The following is a 12,551-nucleotide window of genomic DNA, read 5'->3' as shown; positions in this document are numbered from 1 at the left end:
TGCCAATGCTGGTGTACCTTGGTTTTGTCCCTGGCACAGCCTCTTCCCTCCTGTTGCCTTCATGCACTGGGCACTTCTATTAGTCACAAATTCCCACCTGATGGCAGCAAATCAGTTTGCATTCTACAGCTTAACACAGGTTACTACATCCTGTGTTGTTCTTTGGGATCAGGATCTTCAGCCACAGTTGGGGACTGGAGGTGTACCCTGGTTCTGTTTGACCTTTAATACATGAAGAACTCCTCTTTGGCCAGCTACTATAGTGAAAATCAACCTATGGTTAGTATATACCTTTCTTTCTATGAGACTGAGTCTTGCCCCACCACCCCCAAAGGTTGGGAAAGTGAGAAGCAGCTTTTAGTGTCTGCTTCTTTTAGCAGCAGATGTCTTATTTGATTTGTATGTAAGTAGGAAAACTTTGAAGCGTGGTCAAAATACAAAGGGAAAAGTACTTCAAAGAAATGTAACACTGTAAGTGTATCTGATCCCTCGAGGTTTTTGAAGTTTTATTGTGAGATTATGTATTCAGAGGAAGATTTGTATGGAAATACTGAAGGTCATTAATGCATTGAAGCCTTTATGAGTGTTGGCCTTGAACTATTCTGTGCTAGTTTTGCTTTCACATGGTGGCAGGCGAGTGGTCCTTCACCCGTCTGTCTGCACTGCCAGTGTGCCCAACACAACAAAAGTTAGCGTGGTCACTGAGGGGGAAACCAAAGCAAAAGGCTCTTACAGAGTGAGACGTGTTCAGCAAAGTTATCCCATGATCAGCAGAGATCTGTGGTATGGCTGAACAAAACCACAGTGAGTTAAACTCCCCAAACTTCTGATTTGCATCTCTCGCTCTGCTGGAGTGGAGTCCAAGGTGGTCCTTGGTGCTGGATTACAGGTTTCTAATAAATACCTTGAACTTTGGGAGAGTTCACATCTTGGAGCTGAGCTTTGTTTTAGGGTTGGGCATCCACTCCTGTACAAACATGCCCAGCTGTGCTGGAGGAGAGTGGTTGTTGTTTTTCCTTTTGGCAGACAAGGATTCTGGCATTGAAGTTTTTAATTGCAGGAATTATATTAGCAGTTCCCAGTGCTCAAGGCGGGGTGTGTGTGTGTGTGTATTTGTGTGCCGGAGGAGCTAATTAGATGTGTATAAATAATGGGCTTGGGAGCTTTTAATCCTAGATGTATTGTTTCATCCTTGCTATCATCTCTTCCAGTGGAAAGGTGGAAAGTCAGAAAACTATGAAGTTACACAAGAGCCACTTTTTCCCAATATAACTTTGAAACAGCAGTGAGGTTACTTTTGGTCTTTTTATGTCATAAAAACATCTTTGAATTTATTCAGTGTTTTAATAAAAACATCTTAAAATATTATTACATTTTTTATATTTTTGAAGGTTTATTTTAATTAGAGCTGTAGGTCGAGGGAGGGGAAACAGTTAAGCAGTCTAGGATTTCTTTGCTCTATTACAGACTTAAAAAAAAAAGTCAGGTGATCCTGCTTCCCCATGTCTTCCTTCCTTCCTTTCTATGCCTTACTGTATTTCATGTCAAATAAGGGCCTTTCTGTGTTCAAACCTTCAGGATATTTGTAGATCACGAAACTTCCTGCAGCAACTATGTGCCTCAATAATGCTGTTCTTTCTTAATGAAAACTAATATCCTAGTGAAGTTACTTCTGTGGAAGACCTCGAGTTTTGAGAGATTATGTGGGGTAAAACTGGCTTTGCAGAAGAGTCTGTAAACCTGACTGGCTTAAACATGTGGCAGATACTTAATAATGGAGAGGGGCAGTTCAGCTCTTGCATGTGATGATATTTCTACATTATTGTTGTTGTCGTGTGATTTAGCCACACCTAAGTTTGCTTCAGACTTGTTGACTTGGATCGTGGCTCCACTGGTGGTGTGTGCTAACCCATCCACTGCTGATCCTTGCCTACAAAGAAAGTTTTGTAGCCCCTTGTTTCAATTAGACTGCTATGGATACCCAAACAAGGTGATTTGTAGGTGTATTCACACTGAACTGCTGCAATTGGGCTGTAAACTGCCTTGCAAACTGCTCTTAAAAGTTATCTTCTTCTCCATTTTAATGTGTTATAGCCCTGTCTGATAAAGGCAGCCCACTATTGGTAAGGTCAGTAATAAACCAGTTCATTGCTGTATCTAAAGAAACAGGCATTTTTCATTGTTCTGTGTAATAAAAAAAATTGTTTCACGCTTACAATATCTGTAGTGAGTAACCTCAGTCTCAGTGCCTTGTTATCCCACAGAAATCCAGGTGGATTTGCAGCAGCTGCAGTTCTGCCCCAGCTGGGCATCAGACATGTCTTGATGCAAGCATGTCTTAGTTTTCTGAGTGCTAAGATTTGTCTTCGTCTCCTGGGCTGCATCTTCCTCACTTGCAAAGCCAGCACTTTCTGCTCATCTTGCTGATGGGGCGAGGGGGTGAGATATTCCGCACTCCTGCACATGCCCAGAGGCTTGGCCATGGCAGGGAGAGTGGCTGCTCCCTTCCATCCCTAGACCTTTCTCTCTTACAGGGGAAGTGGCAGAAAGAAGACAGTCTCTTCTCTTCTGCCCCTTCCCCCCCTGCCAGTTTCTCTCCTCTTCCTGCTGCAGAAGAAAGGAGAGAGTGTAGGGCTGGGACCTTGTGTTGTGTTTAAAGCTCTGTTCCTGCAGAGGCCACAGCTCTGGCTTGCTGCTGATCTGCTGCCTCCCTCTGCCTTGCTGGTGAAGCCATCCTACCCTTCAATATCAACCAAGAACATTTTATCCTTACCCATGTAGCCCTCCAGCCCACCCCAGCATTGTTTCCATTCCTCTAGCACTGATGTCTTTGTCTTGTGAGCTCCTCTGAGCCCCAGGTACAGCTCAGCCACTGCTCTGCCTGAGTTTTTTAGCCTTGGGTGATGCTAGAAGCTGCAGGGCACCAGGACTGAAACCATCTTTCTGCAAAGGATGGTGAGGAGGTGTCAGTTGTGCAAGAGGAGGAGGGGTTGAGATGGGATGGAGAGGACAACATCTTTACCCCGAAGAACCATCTGTAGGCTTTCAGGAGAAAGGAATGAGCAGCGAAAGAGCTGTGTCCTGGCCGCTAAGTTGTCTCTGTGCTGAGGAGCAAAGCTGGCACAAGGGTAGGCAGGACACACGGCTCCCCAGCCAAGCAATGGTGTGGGCAGCATATGGTTCCTTAAAGCTGCACTGTAGTAGTATTGGGGCTTTTGGGATTTGTTTGCTTGCTACTCACCAGTGCAGCATTCAGAAGAGAAAGGCCCTCTCTTGGAGCTGAGAGCACATAGCTTTTGTCCTTCATCTCTTAGCACTGGGACTTTGGTGTTGAAAAAGCAAGACAAAATCAACAGCACTCTGCTCCCTGGCTGAAAATAAAAAAGAATAAAATCTTTGCTTACTCCAGCGTTACTGAAATCCCTGGGGCTGTGCTTTCCCTAGGGATTGGAGAAAGGGTGTGGGGAAGAGAAGTGGATGAGAGAAAGTGTGGGAAGGGCAGCGCTGGGAAAACACCCTGTGTGTGCCTCTTCTTCACCCTGACATCAACGAGTGACTCTGGAGTTGAGCAGTCAGCACAGGCTGTGTCCCAGAGCAAGGAGAGGATGGTCCTGAGGGGATGAGGGAGAGCATCCCAGCAGAGCCACGCTGCCTGGGCAAGAGAAATCCCCTCGTTCTGCAGCCGGGCAGTGCCTTGCTCTGCAGGGCCTGTGGCAGCTCTGGCTGGCTATGGGATAGTGCACTCCACAGTTATCAAACATCAGAGCTCACTGTTTGAGGAGAACAAGCACACATTTCAGAGTGTTTTGCCCATGAACCACTTGTACCTTTTCAAAGCTGAGAACTAATGCAAAATTTGAACTCTGCATTTTGAACTCACATCTACTATTTCAGGAATGTCAAAGGTCGAGTGTCCATTTTCAATAGTGATTCAAGTCCATGTGCTGCCTAAAGCAGCTTGTCTTGATGTGGACTCTCTCAGATTCCCAGTTGTGCTACCTAAACAAAGGCTGTTGGCAAAACTCCAGTGTGAGTTATTGGCAAAGGGCTTTAGTTTAGGAGAAGATGAAGAGGTCCACAAGCTTTTGAGGAGAAAAAGAGAAAATCAGAGGGAAAGCTGGCTTACAATTTGTGGTTTTTCACTTTTCCCGTACTTTTTATTCATTGAAATTCAGTCCCGCTCTATTACATGGCAAAAAAAAGATTCCTTAACCAAGTTGAATTTACCCTGCTTCATTTTTAAAACGCCAGGAGAGTTGAGATGGCAAATCATGTGTCAGTGGTGCAGTGGTGGTACTGGCAGCCTCACATTCTGAGAGATCATGAGTCTTTGAGAAACAAAAGTATCCTCACACACAAATGTGTGCTTCAGATGTCGCACTCTTGTTTTACATATTGCTCCTGAAAGGTAAATCTTAACACAGCAAATTCAGAGGCAGATAGAAGGGGAAGGATGCAGTATATACACAGATTTTCCATATGTAACAGTTGGTGCTGCAAAATTACAAGGCATAGGATTTTTTGTTGTTTTCTGCAGACACTTACTAAGACACTGTTCAGGCTAAATATATTTTATTTATTTATGGACTTTTTATGGGTGGTGCCCTCTACTTCTGCTCTATGCGGTGTCAGCACTGAAGGTGTGCATCTGGAAACTCTTAGACCTGAAGGTGCAAAATCTAGAGCCAAATCCTTTTTGGTTCTGGAGGGTTGTGAACCTTTGGATCCAGCTCATTGAAAGACAGTGGCACGAGCTATGAAATGGTATCTAAATGTGGGTCAGTGCTCAGGACTCGGTGGGTTTTAAGGTATTTTTAAGAACTACCTTTTGGCCTGTCACCCAACAGTGCCCCTTTTGTTTTGTAGCCTGTGTGGCCACAGCGTGTCAGTAACATGTTGCTGGGGAATGTGAGGCATTTCCTTGCTTGCATTAGCAGTCTTGGAGTCAGGGATGAATATCTCATTTGTTTTTCTAATCAGTGGACCCAAGCAAAACAAGTGAGAAAACAATGTATTGGTTCTCAGGCTCTCTGAGGTGAGAAGTTGAATACTATTAAATGGTTAACCAGTAAAACAGGAACAGCCTGAAGGGGTCTGTAGGGGTTTTTTTGGTTTTGTTTTGGTTTTTTTTTTTTTTTTTACAAGACTTCATTTGACCTTGGATTGCTTGTGAGAAAAGAGTGAAAGTGAGTCTGAGTCTGAACAGGGTGTGCAGACAGGTATTAGCATCACACAGCTGCTGGGCAGGTAAGGAGCTGCCTCCCTGTCACCCAGCACTCACAGAGCCCACAAAACAACATCACCTGTCAGCGTCAAACCCGGGTTTTTAAATTTCCTTTCGGTTGCAACAACAACAACAAAAGAGCTGCTGGAGAGCAGGGTAGCAGAGATAAGCAGCCAGAGTGATTTCAGTGCTAGAGACCCAAATAAAGGGTTTGTTTAGTAACTGGATATGAATCTAAGCCATAAACCTTGACTCAGAGACTTTGGGTGTTTAGATAAGCTGTTTGCTGTGTATGCATCTCTGTCAAAGGATCTCAAGGATGCTTATCTTGTCGAGGCTTAGCTTTTGATTTACGACCAGAGTGTTTAACAAATTTTAAGGCAAAGTGCGGAATGCGACTCAGCTGGTTGGTAGTAAAGGTTGTGTGAATTGAGGTAAGTTTTTCCCAGGTATAAACATTTATATTTTGGAAGGACTTCTGTGTTTTGTGCTCTTAAAGTACTTTAAAGCAATTTCTACAGCTTGAAACCTTTGATCTCGAGATGTTTCTTACGTTCTGTGGGATTGGCTTTTATCCTCAGTGTGCTTCCATTCATTTTTATCAGTTAAAGGAAATAAGTAGTGCTTGTTGTATAATAAAGAAATAATGAAATTCAGGGAACAAAGAAAGGATCTAGACTTAGGGAACAAAGGGACATTTGTTGATTTTTTTGTATTCCTGCGTAATAGGAGAGCAGTATTGCTTTGATGTCATTGACTAGAGCTCAGCAAATTCAAAAAGAATTTTATTTATAGATACAAAAATAAATAGACATTATGAGTTTAAAGTAAGCCTTTGCCAACATTTGGGTTGTTTTTATCCGTAATAATGTTATGGATACACCTGGTTCCACATGGTGACATCAGATAAGGGGGGCAATGTCTGAATTACTTGGCCAAAAGCATATCTGGGACCTTACTAGATGGCCATCCCTGCCTCAAACTAAGATATTTCACTATATTATTCTCATTAAGGTATTTCTGGCATTTCCTAATTTGACTTTTTAAATTTAATTTGTTGTTTTCTTGCAAAACACCAGAGCAATATATTCAACTAGGATCCATTTTCTTTTTTAGTTTCTTCTTCCAGGCCTGGAAGGAATGAAATGGAGTCGTCATTTACATTAGAAGAAATGTTAATGACTCCAAGTGTAAATTACCCGAATATATTCATTAGTATGTGTAAAACTGCTACTGACTGGTGGCACTGTAGTTGAGCATCTTCAAAACATCCCATGAGAAACTGTGCCAGGGATTTGGATTGAATTCATTTGAAACTGTTTGTAATTGTGATTGAAATGTATTTTGTAAATAAGTCTCTGTGTGTTTGTGTTTCTCTTCTGGCCTGCCAGAAAAAGCAGAAATAGATGTGTCTGAAATGACATTTGTCTTCATGAAATAGAGCTTCATTTTGTAAAAATTAATTGCTAAGGATGTGGTGTTTTAGTGTAGTGAGGCAAGAGAGATGAATTCAGAAGCTGCTTTAGACCTCTCATGCAGTCATCTGGTACATGCAGGACTGAGAATGCAGGACATGGATTTTGACAGCATTTAGGGTCTTACTTTTGCTGTGGAACAGGTTCTTTCCCTCCACCCTCCCCGGAAAAGATGACTGCAACTTCTTTTTCATTTTACTTTCATGGTAGGCTGCTCTGGGGTGACAGCCAGCTCTTCGGGGTCCTTTTTTACTCTCAACAGCTCTCAGAAACAAGCCCTAATCAAGGTTTTTAATTTCTGTGTATCAAAATTTCCTGGCTTAAGGAGTGTTACATGTGAATGGGAGAGCTGGGAAACCTAAGTCATCCATCTTATTGCATCATGTTATAAAAATAATCTGTAGCTGATGCTTTATTTCCCAGAACTGAGCATTTGCAGCCCATGTGCACAAAGGGGAAGGTGAGTGGGACAAAAGGCCAGCCCTCCCTTCCTCAGAGCGGTGACATCCAGGGCACGGTGTGTCCTCTGGGCCTCCAGACCTGCCAGCAGGCAGCTGATTCCCTTTAACTCTGCAAACCTCTGGGCTTTAAAGCGTGGTGTGTTTTGCAGGTGGAGATCCAAAATGAGACCACCCCCAAAACAACAAAAAAATGGGCTCAAAGATGTTGCCCCTCGATGCCTCTGTGTGTGCTGTTTGATCTAGGAAAGAGGCAGCCTCTGGGTGGGAAAACTATCACTTCCTACATATGTAAAATGCTTAAGCACTTTTTTTTCCCCCTTCTTTTTTGAAGTCTGCCATCTTAATTAAATATCAGATTTTGAAATCTATATCCAGGCAGCTTTCCTGTTTGTATCCAACAGACTACAGTTCCGTTCACAGAGCCCCTTGTTGGGGTTTTTTTTCCAGCTTTCCTTGTGTTTGTTTGCAGGGCAGCGTTTTGTTTTCTCTGTAAGCCGTTCGGAATACGTCTTCACCAGCGCTGTAGCCAGAGGGTTTGTATGTCATTCAAAAATAAAAATAAAAAATCTCCACCTACTGAAAAGTGAACAGCACAGCCCTAGCAACCGGCTGGTGCGTTCCAACCAGAGGAAGGGACATTAAACAAGTAAGACCAAATTATGTCTTCTCTGTTATAGCCAGGGATGTGGTAGAAATGACAGCTAGTGATAAGATTAATCATAAATTATAGTGGAGAGAGCTGCATTTGTATTTTATTTTTGTTTTGTTTAATGGTGGGCTGTAAACACGGGCTTGATGAAGCAATGCTTGTTCTTGTCGGCATGAGCAAGGTATTCAGCTGGGAGCTCTAAAAGGGGGATCTGCCTCTGTAAAAACAGCCCCCCACGCCCCACCTGGCACTGGTTGTGCACACAGGAAGGTAAGTGTTGTCATTTTCTTGGAGAGCAAGAGAAAACTTATTTTAAATAGTCTGTCAGGCAGGGCACTGCCAGTGCTTTCCTCTCAGGTGTGTTGTCGGTGACGTTATGCCAGGGGTGGATTTCATTCATCTGCCTCTCTGTCTCCTGTGTGCACGTTGATATCTCATTTATCTGCCATGCCATAGATCCATCTGTGTTAAAATGATGATTTTTCCCCTTCCTGTTTCTGTGGATGAAGGGAATTTAAACTGCTTGTCATCATTAGCTATGCATTCTTTTCCTAAGGAGCTCCATTGCACCCCTCCAAGATGGATTTCTGTTCATGTTACCTGCATGGTTTTCCTTAATCACTGCCAAGAAACAAAACCCAAAGCCTTGAGTTTTCCCTTAGGTTTTACATATTGGAAAAGCTCTGCTGCGTCAGTGGCCCACTGAGCTTCTCTCAAAGTTTGTGAAGTCAGAGGGTGCCCTTCAGGAGGCACAGGGATTAATCTGCTGGTGCCTTATTGTTGTCCCCTTTCCTTTAGTCCAGAGAGAGCTGTTGATTGCTGATTCGTGTTTCTTTGGCTCCCTCTGCACCTCCCTTTTCCATCCTCTTCCTCCTGGGGTTTGTTGTCTTTTCTGGTTCCATGGTTCCATGCAGTTTGGTCCTTTGCTCCCCTGGCATATGAGGTCGTCTTTGCCCTCTTCCCACCTCTTTCCCGCATGCTGGTGATGGTTGTGCAAAGCCCAAACCAATTCTACTCCTTTGCTAGGGAAGGATACTTCCAATATTATTTTTCTATCACAGCAATTTTACTTCCTGACTGCTGGATGTGCTGCACTGTGCTGGGAAGGTGGCCAGAGCAGGATGTGCTGTTCCAGGCAAGTTTTCAATGACCACTTTTAGGACCAAATAACCAGGGAAGTGGGATTTTGTTGCATCATCCCCAGCTGTTCGGCTCAGGGGCTTTTTGTTCTTTTTGATTTCACCTCTTCCAAGTTTCTCAGCTGTGGGCTTGGTGAGGCTGCTAACAGATGCTCCATGAGTGGTGGAAGGGTTTTTGGAGGTCTGTGTGTTTGCGGGGTCTTGCTTCAGTAAGTTTTATCTTAAAATTTCTCCCTGCTGCTCTCATCAGCACAGCTCCTTTGAGAGTAGCAGTGGAGGAAGCTCTGTGCAAACCTGCGTGTCTTTCCTTGGAGGCAGAGCCAGGTAACCTGGATGCTGTTGGTAGCACTGTCTGCTCCTATCAGCAGACCTGTCTTAGGGATTTCTGACAACCACGGACAAGCCCCTTGTTTAGGGAAAGCAAGGAGTGCTTTTTGGAAACATGAGGGGTGGTTGTGCCTGGATGAAGCGCAAGGATGGTGATTTTTCTGTGCCTATGAGCCATGGCTATATTGCACAAGTACAAATTAGCAGTTCCTTGTACCCATTTCATGCATTTCCTAGCCACAAGGTGAGAATCAAGGGGTGCACTGTAAACAAATGTGGTTAGGGAGCACTCTGCTCCTTTGTGTATTTTTAGCCTACATAGACTTTTCCTACCAGCCTCCAGTACTGTGTTTAATGCTGGATTGTGAGCTGCACTGAGCTCGCTGATGGTGAGGTGGGAGGGCACCACTGGAGGTCTCCAGCCCAACCCCTGCCCAAAGCAGGGATGCCCAGGACAGGCTGTGCCATGTAGGGTCCAGTTGGGCTGTGAGTAGCTCCAAGGTTGGTGACCCCAAAAGGGCAATCCTTTCTATTGCTTGCCGTCCTCATAGCAAAAAAGCTTTTAAAAATTATTTCTTTTTATTTAGGCTTTTTTTTCTCCCCCTTTTTTAATTCTAAAGTGAACTTCCCTGTGTTTTTATGTGTGCCCAATGCCTTTTGCCATGTCACTGGGCACCACTGAGAAGAGCCTGGCTCTGTCTTCTTTACTTGCCCCGTGAGGTGTTTATGCGCTTTGAAAAGCTCATGTGCACTTCTGATTCCCAAACATTGATTGGCTGCTGTGGGTTTGTGGTTGCTTTGAGCTGTTGGTCTTTTTCCACTTAGAGCTGTGAGGAATCAGTGTTTTGCCTGGGGCTACAGAAGCCCCGGGCTTTCTCGTGTGTTCTTTGCCCTTTGAGGGAAATCCACAGCAGATTGTTCACACTCTGCCTTCATAGACACCCATATTTGAGCAGGACCTGATATCAGAGCCAGGAAATCTTAAGCAGAAAAAAAAAAAGGAGACTGTCTTCAGTGTTGTCCAAGTGAATGTGTATGCAAAAGCTGCATTATCTGCTCATTTTTATCAGATGTGAAGGCACCAAACCAATTGTCTTGTAGTGTCTGCATATTCTGGCAGGTCTTATACTGATTGAAGCTGAATATTTGTGTTGTGTTTAAAACTGCGGTCTTTCTCCTTGAAGGCTGAAAGTCTTCAGTTATGATGCTACTGCATTTTTTAAGATTTGCAGCATCTTCACTTACAGGTATTTTGACTGTTTAAAGTTCTCTTGGTTTTTCTGACTCCGATAACCATGTAATAAAACCAGGCATTTGCCAAAAACGCAGCAGTCTTTGTGCTGTCGTTAAGAGGTTACCTTAGGGTTTGGACCTACTTCATAAATAAAACTGTTGTTGTGGAAGATGAAATGTTTATTGGCATTTAAAGGATAACATTTCAGCAAAGCTGGCTGGCAGCCTCCAATAAGAGCTACTTCCCAGCTAGGTCAGACCAATAAGGTGACTCGTAGGAGGGAAAAATCAGTTTATAATGGGGATTTTTGTTTAGGTTTGTTTTTTAGTAGAGTCTCTTCCAGGACTTATGCCAGAGATACTGTGAACTACTTTCTTAATTGGTCTTGTCGGGGCAAATGTCAGCAGTGGTGCAGCCTAATACAAAACCCAAATGGCAGGGTATGCAAAGGTTAAAGCGAGTTTTCCTTCCTGGTGTTTGTTTAGTTCTGTTCCCTAGCTGTATTTATAACAGAGGCAGTCTCATGTGTATTAGATTAAAGCCAAGGCAATCTGGGCTGTGTAGGTGGTTTGTGTGTCCACTGTGCTGGGCTGGAGGGATTGGGAATGCCTCTGACCCCTGCAGCTCCACTTCAGCCAAGTTCCTAAGCACCTGCTTACATTAACTTGTAGCCTATCAGGATTTCTGGTCTGCTAGTTCACCTATGGGCAGCATGTTGGGCAGGCTTACTTTTCCAGCCTGGTGGAAATACTCCTTTGGGAATCACTTCTGGTTTGTAGAAGTTTGAAAGTGAGATCAGATTGCATTGTTACCATGTGAATCTGCTAAACTCAGAGCAGGGATAGTCCATGCATGCACACTACATCCAGTGAGTTGTGGGCATCTGAGAGATCCTGCCTGTAGGCAGAAAGTTCCATGCCTGAAACTTCTGGATTGTCAGACATCCAAAATCTCAGCAAGTGAGTCAGACTTCTCTTTTTCTATTTCTTGGGGAGAAAATTACAACAGACACACACATGGTTTATTGCTGAATTGCAGCTCCCTTTAAGTGGTAGAAGGCCTATGTCTTCCCTGTGAGCTTCCTGGAAGTGCCATGTGGGATTTCTGAGGTGTTCTGTGGGATGCCCTGTCAGTAGCATGGACCTGTGGGCAGAGCAGGCCATGGGCCACTAGAAACTGGGTCATCAGGCTGGTGCTTTGATTCCTCGATCCCAGTCCATGCCTGGTGGTGAGCACCTCTGAGTTTTGTTGTGGCCAGCAAATGGCCCCAGTCTTCTTGCTGATCTGACAACAGTGATGCCTGAATTCAGAGAACACACAGTGAAATTAAATTCTCTTTTGCAGATTAAATTGCAGAATTGAGACTCTGGACCAACTCACACCGTCAGCGTTTTACTGCTCCTTATGGTGTAGCTGGTGATTGTTCCTGAGAAGAGAGAAGATGATGAGTGATGCAAGTGACATGCTCGCTGCGGCCCTGGAGCAGATGGATGGCATTATAGCAGGTAAACACCTGGGGCAGGGGTTTATTTTGCTTTTTGGGTCCTCCTTTCTCGCACTGGTAGGACAGAGTTCCAGGCGGAGAAGGGAGTATGCTGAGAATTGCTTTTGGTGCCTTCCATTATAGCTTAGAGTTAACAAATAACCATAGTGGAGGGATTGCACAGACTCTCACAGGGTCCATGGATTGGGTTTTCTCCTGCCCTCTCTCAAAGGGCTGATGGAAGTGGCTGAGTGGTGCAGTTCAGCTTCTGCATGGAGCACCAGGAGAGTCAAGGACAATAGTGGCTACTCTGAACTTCCCTCAACTTGGAAGAGTTATAACATGAACTTTCTTTTTTCTTTTCTTTTCTTTTCTTTTCTTTTCTTTTTCTTTTTCTTTTCAAAATTGGAATGCTTTGGGTCCAAACACTTGGTTTGGAGCTGCCTTGAACATCTGGATTTTTTATAAGTACCTGTAAATTGTAAGTTGCCCAGGGAGAGGCATCACAAAGAATACAACCTCTGCTTTTAAGCAGAGGCTAGTAAGTTAGAAAATAATG

At 44.0% G+C, this 12,551-nt stretch overlaps 1 protein-coding gene across 15 annotated transcripts in view; it reads left to right on the top strand.

Annotated features, from left to right (window-relative positions):
- The window catches only part of PPFIBP1 (PPFIA binding protein 1), a 73,241-nt gene that overhangs the window by 14,033 nt on the left and 46,657 nt on the right, over positions 1-12,551 (top strand). For 13 of the 15 annotated variants that reach the window (XM_017745807.1, XM_017745805.1, XM_017745811.1 and 10 more), the window contains exon 2: positions 11,854-12,014. In XM_017745807.1, coding sequence (XP_017601296.1) covers positions 11,951-12,014 — 64 coding nt within the window. In that variant the 5' untranslated portion in view covers positions 11,854-11,950. Of the gene's footprint in view, positions 1-7,725; positions 7,807-7,834; positions 8,080-11,853; positions 12,015-12,551 lie in introns of those variants that run through there. The other 2 variants (XM_017745795.1, XM_017745794.1) reach the window with 2 other exon arrangements.

Source organism: Corvus brachyrhynchos, unplaced genomic scaffold (assembly GCF_000691975.1).
Source record: "Corvus brachyrhynchos isolate BGI_N302 unplaced genomic scaffold, ASM69197v1 scaffold209, whole genome shotgun sequence".
Taxonomy (NCBI): Eukaryota; Metazoa; Chordata; class Aves; order Passeriformes; family Corvidae; genus Corvus; species Corvus brachyrhynchos.
Note: the sequence above shows the minus strand (reverse complement) of the source record. Positions and strands in the feature narration are given on the sequence as shown.